This window comes from Agelaius phoeniceus, assembly GCF_051311805.1.
Source record: "Agelaius phoeniceus isolate bAgePho1 chromosome W unlocalized genomic scaffold, bAgePho1.hap1 SUPER_W_unloc_2, whole genome shotgun sequence".
NCBI lineage: Eukaryota > Metazoa > Chordata > Aves > Passeriformes > Icteridae > Agelaius > Agelaius phoeniceus.
The window spans coordinates 10,140,672-10,151,205 of record NW_027509867.1 but is presented as its reverse complement, the minus strand read 5'-3'; the positions used below and the strand labels follow the sequence as shown (position 1 = coordinate 10,151,205).

Here is a 10,534-nt window from a genome sequence, read left to right as displayed (position 1 = left end):
CCAGTGTTCCAAAGGCTTATTAGAGGCAGCTCCAAGGGGGCCAAGGCCAGCCAGACTTGTTGTCAGGGAAGAATCCTTGGAGAGACAGAATTTGGGAGGCCAAACCCCACTTTTGTCTATGGGCATCTGGACGAGAAGGACAGTTCTTCTCCACAGGTAGGAAAGTACGGAGCCCCAGTGTTTCAAAGGGAGATGAGAGCTGGCCCTCAAGAAGCCAAGGGAACCTGGATAGTCCTGGCAGCTTTTGTCTGGGAGCTATCCTTGGATATAAGGAATTTTGGAGGCAGATTCTCAATTTTGGCCATGGATTCCTGGACATAAAAGATGGGTTTTTTCCATGGGAAGAAAAGCACCAGCCCCCAGAGTTTTAAAGGCAGATGAGAGGTGGCCCCCCAGAGGCCAAGGCCAGCCAGAGCTGTCTGTCCTGGCAGGTTTCATATGGGAATAATCCTTGGATATAATCAAATTTGGAAGAGGAATCCCAATTTCAGCCATGAACCCCTGGAGGAGAAAGACAGTTCTTTCCCACAGGAAGGAAAGCACACAACTCCAGGGCTTCAGGGGCTGATGAGAAGTGACCCTCAACATGCCAAGGTCAGCAAGACCAGTCAGGCAGCCCCCAGGAGGCCCAGCCAGCCAGACCTGTTCCATGTTCTTGGATCCTTGGGGCCCTGCAGCATCACAGTGGCCCCTTGGTTCCATAAGACCCTGTAGGATCACAACAGATGTTTGTTTCCATGAGGCCCAGTGATATAACAATGGTCTCCTTGGCTCCACAGTGGCACAATGGCCCCTTGCTTCCATGAGGCCTTGCAGTGTCAAAATGGTTTCCTTGTTCCCATGGGACTGTGCAGTGCCACAATGGCCCATTGGTTCCATGAGGATGCAGAGTCTCAAAATGGCCCCTAGGTTCTACTGGGTTCCCCAGGATCACAATGGCCCCTTGCTTCCACCAGGCCTGGGTGTGTTACACTGGTCCCTTGCTTCCATGAGACCTTGCAGTGTCACAGTGGCTGCCTTGGTTCTGTGAGGCCCTATGGTGTCACAATGGCCCCTTGGTTCCATGGGGACTCGGAATGTCAGAATGGCCTCATTGGTTCCATGAAGCCCCGCAGTGTCACAATGGTCTCTTTTGGTTCCGCAGTATCACAATGGCACCTTGGTTCCATGAAGCCCTAAAGTACGGAATGGCCCCTTGGTTCCCTGCAGTGTCACAGTGCTCTCCTTTGTTCCATGGTGCCACACAGGGTCACAAGGGCCCCTCAGTTCTACAAGGCCCTATAGTGTCACAATGGCCCCTTGGTCTCATGAGGCTGTGCCATGTCACAATGGTGTCATTGGTTCCATGAGGCCCTGCAGCTCCACAATGACCCTTGAAGTGTCACAATAGTCTCAGCGGGTTCCCCTGCTGGTTCACAATGGCCTCCTTGGTTCCATGATGCCCCATAGTGTAACAATGGTATCCTTGGTTCCACAGTCAGAATGTCCCTGTGGTCTCATGGGGGCCCACAGCCCCTTATAGAGCCCCATGGCCCCTTACGGAGCCCCACAGGGTCACTGTGACCCCCTTGATTCCATGAGGCCCTGATGTGCTACAATGGCTCCTTGGTTATACAAGGCCCTGCAGTGTCACAATGGCCCCTTGGTTCCACTGGGTCCTGAAGTGTCATGATGGTCTCCATGGTTCCATGAGGCCCCACAATGTCACAATGGACTTTTGGTTCCATGAGCTTTCATACTGCCAACAATGATCTCCTTGGTTCCACAGTGTCACAAGGGACCCTTGGTTCCATGAGGTTCAGGAGAGTAACATGGATGTCTTGATTCCATGAGGTTGTGCAGTGTCACAATGATCTCCTATGTTCTGTGGCCCTGCTGTGGCTGCTGTGTAACAATGGCCCCTTGGTACCATGAGGCTCCATAGTGTCACCATGGTCCTTTTGGTTCCATAAGGCCCTGCTGGGCCACAGTGGCCCCTTGGTTCCAAGAGGTTCTGTACTGTCAACAATGATCTCCTTGGTTCTGCAGTGTCACAATGGACCCTTGGTTCCATGAGGGGCCTGGGCTCCCACAGCCTCTCACAGACCTTTATGGTTTCCCCAGTTCCCCATGGCCCCTCACGGCCCCTCATGGCCCCTCACTACCCCTCACGGCCCCTCACAGGCCCCTCACAGGCCCAGGGCCAGGGCTCATCCCAAAAGAGGAGGGATTGGGCCTTGCTTGTTCTGCTTTCATTTCAGTCTCTTCCCAGCCACGAGTGCAGAAAGGCTGAAATGGAGCCTTTCCCCAGCGTTTCCCTCAGGGTTAATTGCGGGCTGAAGCTCTGTGCAGGCGCTGGCCCCAGCGTCACCATCCCTGCAGCCACCAGGCCTTTGCTGTCCCCCCCCCCGTGTCCGTTCCCTGTCCCCGAGTCCCGCCCGGCTCTGGCAGCAGCAGCAGCAGCCGCAGCGCAGGGGGCGCCGGCCCGGCCCAGCCGGGGCTCCCGGCCAGGAGCAGCAGCAGCGCTGGCCCCTTCCTGCCTGCTCCTGCCTCGGCTCCCAAGGGCTTTTTCCAGCTCAATTCTGGAGCAGAGCAGCCAGCACCCACACACAGCCCTGACTGCTCAGGGCCTGCCTGTGCTGCCCTGAGCCAGCCCTCAGAGGAAGTAAGGATTGGGTTCCAGCGCTGTTTTCAGCTCTGTTTGACTCACCCTGAGCTGACAGCAGGAGGCTGCTGGTGCCTTTGCCTTGGGAATTGGAGATCACGGCTGCTCTTGGCCCTCTTCTGCTTGCCACCTGAATTTTACCCATAAAACTGCAAGTGCCTCTTTCAGTTGGTGCTGCCCACGGTTCTTTCATGAAAGTGAAGTCAGTGCTTTTGTTGCAGGCATAAAGATCAGCAGATACTGGAATATCACCAGCCCCTGAGCACTAAGGCGAGAGGAATTAAAGCCACACAGGCCACATTTGCAGTGCTCAAACACAGCCTTGTTGTGTTGAAAGAGAATAAACTGACAGAGGCCAGCACAGAAATTGCCTCCATAGTGTGGAATTAAATTTAAAAATCCACCAGGAGAAACAGAAACCAGAACTTCTCAACTCGCTTCATTGCTCCTCCCCAGCAGCAGCAAACACAGATGCCCAGAGGTGTTTTGCACTGCTGCTGCCCCCAGTTTGAGCCCAGGCTCTGCCCAGTCCCAGCGGGAACCTGAGCCCAGCCCAGGCAGCTCAGCGCACGCAGGGCCAGGCCCAGAGCCCCGGGCACGGCCGCCCATTGCGGGGCAGCGATGCAGACGGAATGTCCTGTGGCCCAACCCTCCTGCTCCTGCCACACAGCGCCTGCCTTCTCCCCCTCCTCCTCCTCTCCCAGCACGGCACAAATTCCAGCTCGGAGGAGGCTGCCCCAGAGAGGGCTCCTGCTCCTGTTCCAGCCTGAGTGTCCCTGCAGAGGAACAGGGCATCGTTCAGGCACTCCACAAGCTCAGGCTTCCCATTTCATGGGGGAATCTGGCATGAAAATGGCTTTGTCAGGAAGGACAAAAGTGGAGGGAATGGATTGGAAAGTATTAGGAAAAATGATCCTTTGTACAGGCAAAGCTCACCAAGTCATTCCCTGCATTTCTCCTTTTCAGATTCTTTCAGTCATCTCCTGAGGGGTCCAGCTTGTTCTGGTGCCTTTCATGAACTGATTGTGCTCTTGATTTATATGAGTGCAGGAGATGTAGAAGCATCTGAACTGAACACTGACACAAACTCCCTCTGTCAGCCCATTTTCATGTTCTACATCACTTTCAAGATGTCCATGGGGGTGTTGGAATGATTATCACACAGCTCTCCATTTCTGGCTGCAGGCTCTGGAGAGTCTTTCTCTGCATTCAGTCAGGCTTGCATTCCCTAACAATTCCTGGGAGCCCATAATGTTTTCTTAGTGTAAACCAGTAACAATGAAAACCTCACCAATGGCACAAGTGCCCAGCTCACAAGGAAAAGAAAGAACTAGCTGTAAAGTTCTTCAAACTTTTGTCCTGCTTTGCTGCAAGAGTTGTGCTGCATGCACAGTGTGGAAAGCCAAGAGAAGCTGCAGTTGGTGGCACATCTTGTGACAGAAGCTGCACCTCGTTCTCCAGGAAAGGTTCTTGGACAGAGCAAACAGGACTGTGGACAAGATTCTGAAAGAACTGAAACAGTTTTTAGGAAATGAAAGAAACAATTCAAGAAGTTTTCCTCTATTTATTTCTATGGTCCCCTTTTCCATGTTGCACTACTTCTCCATCCCAGGAATTCCAGATGCACCACACCTCTAAGATCGGTGACTTAGTGATTTTTAGACACTCAAAAATACCATGAGCCACACAGAGTTTTCCTTCCCCTGGTTTTACTGGAAGGCAACACTGGAGATGTAAGTGCAGTGCTTGGGTCAGGTAGGAATCCTACAGCAAGGGAAGGTGTCCCGACAGTGTTTGCCCCTCAGCCAGGCCAATGCAGAGCAGCAAGCGAGGGGATTGCTGTGCCGGTGTGCAGGAGTGAGGGCTCTGCATCTGGGCTCACCGCTGCAAAGTTCCCGTGTTTGGGCAGACTCAGGGGCTGTGCCCGGGGCGCGCGGGGCTCGAACGTGGGGCTCGTGGGGCGAGCGGGGAACGGACACGGGGACGAACGGCCCCGGTGCTTCAGTTGCAGCGGCGGCAGCGGCGGCAGCAGCAGCGGCGGCAGCAGCAGCGACAGCAGCAGCAGCGACAGAAGAAAAGCAGATATTTTAGATCACTCTTTCCTTCTTTCTCTTTATCTTTTTCTTTCTCTTTCTCTCCCTTTCCCGCGGTCGGGCACCCTTCTCTCGGGGTCCCTTGCCCGGCGTCCCTCTCCTCTCCCCGCCTCCCTCTCCCCTGCCGGGCCGGGCCATGCCCCCGGCCCGCCCCCGGCCCCGGGCGGGGCTGCCCCGTGCCCGGCCCCGGCCGTCCCGCCGCACTCTCGCCTCCGCCCGGCTCTGGCCGTACTGGCGGTGGCGCTGCTGGGCGGGCGTCAGTTCCTGGTGCGGGGGCGGCATCGCCGCCCTTCGGCTCCGCCTGGCCCGAGCCCGGCCCCGGACCCGACGTGAAGTCCCGTCCCGGCCCCGGCCCCGGCCCCAGCCCCGGCCCTGTCCCCGTCCCCGTCCCCGTCCCCGTCCCCGTCCCCGGCTCCTCCCGGGGCCCGCGGAGGACACAGGCGGCGCGGCCGCTGCCGCCGCCTCCGCTGCGGCTTCCCCGGCCCGAGCTCCGCCGCTCGGCAGCGCGGCCGCCGGCCCCGAGCCGCCGGGGCCCGGGGCGGTTGGGGATGCCCGGCCCGGGCCGCTCGGGGGGCGCTCGGGGGCCGTTGCTGGCCCCGGGCCGAGCGCTGACAGCCGCGTCCCGCCCGCAGGGAAGGCGCACGAGGCCCTGCAGGAGCGGTACCGAGTGGGTTCGCTGCTGGGGCGCGGCGGCTTCGGCAGCGTCTGCTCGGGGACGCGGCTCTCGGACGGCGCCCCGGTGAGCGGCGGGGCCGGCGGCGGGCGGAGGGGGAGGAGGAGGAGGAGGAGAAGGGTGAAGGATGGGGCTGGGCAGGACGGGCGGCGAGCTCAGCCCGCTGCTCTCCCTCGCTCGCAGGTGGCCATCAAACGCGTGCCGCGGGATCGCATCCGGCACTGGGGCGAGCTGGTGAGTGAGCGGGGCCAGCGGCAGCAGCCGGGCCGGGCCGGGCGGCGAGGTGCCGGGGCCCGGCAGGGTGGGAGCCGCCGGGAGCCCTGCGGGGAGAGCGGGCGTGCGCTGAGCAGGGCGTGCAGAGCATCCCGGGCTGGCTGAGGGCTCCCAGAGCCCCGGCACGGCCTCAGCCCCACTGACGGCACCGCGCTCCTCCCGCAGCCCGACGGCAGCAGCGCGCCGCTGGAGATCGTGCTGCTGGCCAAGGTGTCCCGTGGCTGTGCCGCTGTCATTCAGCTCCTGGAGTGGCTCGAGCTCCCCGACAGCTTCCTGCTGGTGCTGGAGCGTCCGGAGCGGTGCCAGGAGCTCTCGGCTTTCCTGGCGGAGCGGGGGTTCCTGCCCGAGGAGGAGGCGCGGGCGCTGTTCCGCCAGGTGCTGGAGGCCGTGCGGCACTGCACCGCCTGCGGGGTCCTGCACAGGGACATCAAGCCCGAGAACATCCTGCTCGACCTGGCCAGGGGGCAGCTGAAACTCATCGACTTTGGCTGTGGCGCCTTCCTCCAAGACACAGCCTACACCCAGTTTGCAGGTGAGCCCTCCAGGGGATGCTCCTGGGCATCTCATGGCCCAGCCTGGGTGCAGCACTGGGGCTTCTCCCTATTGCAGCCAGGATGGGATTGATGCTGGAGCCGAGTTGATTTGGGTGGGGTGTGAGGGGGGCCAGCTGCCGGCCCTGCCAACAGCCTTCAGCACCCACTGTGGCCTGGGCTGGGGCTGGAGCTGGGGCAGCCAGCCCGACACAAACCCCCATGGGGGTAGCAGAGAGCGGGGTCTGACCCCGTGCCCCGGATGGTTTGGTGTGCAGGCAAGGAAGGGCTTGGACTGCTCTGCTCCCCTTGTTTGCCTTGGCTTATTAACATTTTTGGGGGCCATGCAGGTGGGGAGGAGAGTGGGTTTTCTCCACCAGTGGGTGGGTTTCTCCTTTGTGTGTCATGGTTGGGCCTTCCCAGGGTTTCTGCTGCCCTCTTCCAGCACCAGTGGCTTCTTTTCCAGCCCCGAGTTTGTACACAAGTCCCAAGTGCTGGTGAGAGGGCAGCGCTCACCCCGTGTGCCTGTGGGGCAGCCCCCACATGGCCAGGGATGCTGGGGCCGGGCTCTGGGAGCAGCAGCATCCCCCTGCTGAGCTGTGTCTGTGTTCCACAGGAACCCTGTCCTACAGCCCACCAGAGTGGATTCAGCACCAACGCTACCACGGCGAGGCAGCGACGATCTGGTCCCTGGGCCTCCTGCTGTGCCACCTGGTCATGGGCAAGCACCCGTTCAGGAGGGGCCAGGAGATCATCCGGGGGCAGATCTTGTTCCCACGATGGCTCTCTCAAGGTGGATCCTCATCTCTGGGCACGGGGGGAATCCCAGTGCTGGGAGACAGCAGCGGGCTCGTGGGCATCCCGCTCTGGCAGCTGCTGAGGAGGTGGCACAGGTCCTGCTCTCCTGCTCCCCTCCAAACAGAGCATCCATGGGGAGGTTTAGGCCCAGCTCTGGGCACACCCAGCATGGCCTGGGCACGGGAACAGGGGGGCAACTTCTCCAGCTGACTGGTGATTTCTGGTTTCTCTCCCCAGAGTGCCAGGATATCATTAAGAGGTGTTTGTCCATGCAACCCTCGGACAGGCCATCCTTAGAAGAGCTTTTCTGTCATCCTTGGGTGCAGGGTGTTCCTCTGCCCTAGAAGATGGGAGAGATCCACGTGCACAGTTGGATCCAGGGGCCTGGCAGGTACCAGCTCCACACATCTCTTGGCACTCAGTGGCAAAGCAAACCAGGCTAGTTTTGTGCTGCTTGTAGCTCTGAGCAGGGGTCAGCAGAAGGGAACACGCAGCTCTTGGGCTGGAGCTGAGCTGGAGACCTGGTGTGGCAAGCACTGGTGGCCACCATCCCCCCTGGTTTGGTTTGTCTGGTTCATGGATGGCTGGGGCCCTGGGCAGAGCCCTGACAGCCTGGTCTGGCCCCAGGGAAGGAGCAGGAGCCCCTGGAGAAGCTGTACCAGGTGGGGCTGCTGCTGGAGACATCAAGGAAAACCTCAAGGGTGACAATCTCTTCCTTGGCCTGGCCAGCTGAAGATGATGGACTTGGATTCTGGCACCTTCTTCAAAGCCAGGCTCCAGGCCCAGTTTGCAGGTGAGTCCACAGGCAGGGGGATGCTCCCAGATCTGGGCCTGGCACGGTCTGGCCGGGCACCAAAGGTTCCCCCTTAGCTGGGGCAGATGCAATGAATTCTTCAGTCGCTGCCCAGCTGCTTTTTGGCTCTGGGCAGCTGCTGAGGGCTGGATGTGCCGTGGCTGGCTGCAGGCTGGGCACATGTCCTGCCCTCCTGCTCTGCTGCCAAAGGCAGCAGGGATGGGCAGCTCTGGGCACAGCTCTGGGCACAGCCAGCACGGCCTGGGCCCCGCAGGCCTTGGCACAAGGGCACAGGAGCCCTCAGCTGACGGGCAGTTTCTGCTTTCTCTCCTTGCAGCCGGGCTCTGCGGCTGCTGAGGCTGCTCTGGGCTCTGCCAGGGCTCTGCTGGGCTCAGCCCTGGGCCCAGCTGGGCTGGCTCTGCCCTCACATTGCTCTGACAGCTCTGCATCAGACGAGCCCGTTGTGAGCACAGCGCCTGAGCTTTCTGCTTTGGCAGCTGAGTGAGACTCTGCTGCAGGCCCAGAGATTGCAGCTGGGGACACACATCCAATTGGCAAGGACCCAAACTCTCCACAGTCCCAGCTGAACGCCTGGATCTGCACAGGCTGTTTTGTCTGTCCCACTCTTCCTTCTTGATTGGCTGGAATTGTGCAGTTGTACTTTCTTCCTCCTCTAGCAGTGCCACGAGTGGGCCAAAGCTGGTGAGTGGGCCGTGCTCCTGAGGCAGTGCAGTCTGGAGCTGGTGGATGGAGAATTGCCCTTCTGCACTGCCAAACCAGAGCAAAAAGCCCTAAGTGGGACTTGGTGTCTTTAAGAAATCCCTGACAGTTTCAACGGGAATGTGCAGCTCATTCACAGGGTGAGAAGGAAGGGCATCTTCTAAAGGATTTGGGGTTTGACAGAGTTTCCATTCCCAGTCCTGCTTGGAGCTGGAAGGGCACAAAGCAAGTTCCTCTTGCTTCAACCACAATTTCAAATGGCAATGTTGGAAACAAAGCCCAAAATCTTTTAAAAGGCTGCTGAGGTCAGTAAGATGGATCCATGCCATCAGCACATTTACAATGTAAATAACTGAGTTCTCTTTTTAAAATAATTTACTTCTTAGTGCAAAGAATGTAACTTTGCATTTCTGTTTTGTTTTTTTCACTAACATTATGTTATGTTTTTTCACTAACACTTGGATTTTATTCTTATCTTTTACAATTTACCTATTTTTTCCTTTTTACTTTTTTTTTCCTTTAAATAGAAAACATGTCCTATAAAAGGAATGTCCTTTGCTCCTGGTTCCCGTGTGGAGCAGCTCCCTTCCTGCTGGCTGAGCTGCTCAGGCAGAGCCCGGCAGCTCCTGGCCCTGCAGGGCTGAGGCTTTTCCCCGTTGCTGGGCACAGACTGATGGAGCAGCACTGCTGAACACGGGCACACAGAGGGACCAGCAGCAGCTGCCTTTGGCCACCTGAGGCTCCAGGGCCCAAACTCTGAGCAGCCAGGGCTGGAAGAGACTGGCAGGATCTGATCCCTGACTCTGGGCCAGGGCTGCACAAATGACCCCACAGCAGCAGCAGCAGCAGCAGCAGCAGCAGCAGCAGCAGCAGATGGAGCTGACTTTCAGCACAGCCCCTGCCCCTGTTCCCTCCCGTGTGCAGCGGTGTCACAGCAGCCTGAGGCACCTGGGAGCCCCCAGTGCCAGCAGGGACTTGAGATGGCAGCCCTGGGCTCCTGGAGGCTGTGCAAGGAACGGAGATGGGCACTCCCTGTCCATGGGGAGCTTGCAGATGGAAAAGGCTGCTGTGCCCAGGCAGCTCCAAGGGCACAGAAAGGAGGCTCTGGAGCACTGGATCTGTGCCAGTGCCACAGTCCTGGGCAGCAGCCAGCCAGCCCTGGGGGAACAGAGGGCACAGCACGAGGGACAGAAGCAGGCAAGGGCAGAGACTGGAGAGAGCCAGAGCCAGGAGCAGGAACAGCTGCTCCATTGCACTCTTGGCAAAGGTCTTGGCTGGTTCCAAGCACTGAAAGGCGTGAAGGGCAGAGAGGAGGCCACAGCAAACAATGCTCCTGTTTGCACAGCCTCCCCTCTCCGTGTCCCAGAAGGAATTGCATGGACTGTGCTCTTCTCTCCGAGTCGTCTCGTTCAGCATGAGCAGCTCAGCACCAGGAGCTGAAGGAGCTGAAGCCTCAGGCCACAGGAGCTGGGCAAGAGGAGACTTTCTGAGCAAATGAATGCTGCTAACATGGACCCAGCTGAATGCAGTGGATAGAATCATGGAATCACAGAATCCTTTCTCTTGGAAAAGCCCTCTGAGCTCACCCAGTGCAGCCGCTCAGCCAGCAGTGCCAAGCCCAGCACTAAACCACGTCCCTGAAGTGCCAAGGCCTGGACAGCAGCCCTGAGTGAGGCCTGAACAGCAGGCCCTGAGCCAAAGGTGGCCTCTGGAGGAACCTTCCAACCAAAGGTTATCTTTGTATCTGCTCCCTGATGAAATGTGCATGGTCATTAGCACTGTGATAGATTTAGCCACTCCTTAGTGAAACATGTGTTGACCTTTGTGTATTTAGAAGCCAGACAAGGCCATGAAATCTGACTTCTGACCTTGTTTGGGGCTGAATGGTCAAAGTCACCTCCCTTGGTTCCTCCTGGGGCCCTGGCCAGGCTTTGGGAGGGAGCCAAGAGAGGATGAAACCAGATGTTGCCACACTAGCAGTGCTGTCAGTTTGTCCATTCAGCACTGTCA

The 10,534-nt window shown here is 58.6% G+C and overlaps 1 protein-coding gene across 1 annotated transcript; it reads left to right on the top strand.

Moving 5' to 3' along the window:
- Positions 1 to 1,047: 1,047 nt before the first annotated feature.
- Positions 1,048 to 7,355, top strand: LOC143692744 (serine/threonine-protein kinase pim-1-like). Its single transcript, XM_077172986.1, has 6 exons — positions 1,048 to 1,078; positions 5,370 to 5,476; positions 5,594 to 5,644; positions 5,849 to 6,215; positions 6,830 to 7,006; positions 7,249 to 7,355. Exons 1-6 carry the CDS (start codon positions 1,048 to 1,050, stop codon positions 7,353 to 7,355), a joined length of 840 nt encoding a protein of 279 aa, XP_077029101.1.
- Positions 7,356 to 10,534: the final 3,179 nt, after the last annotated feature.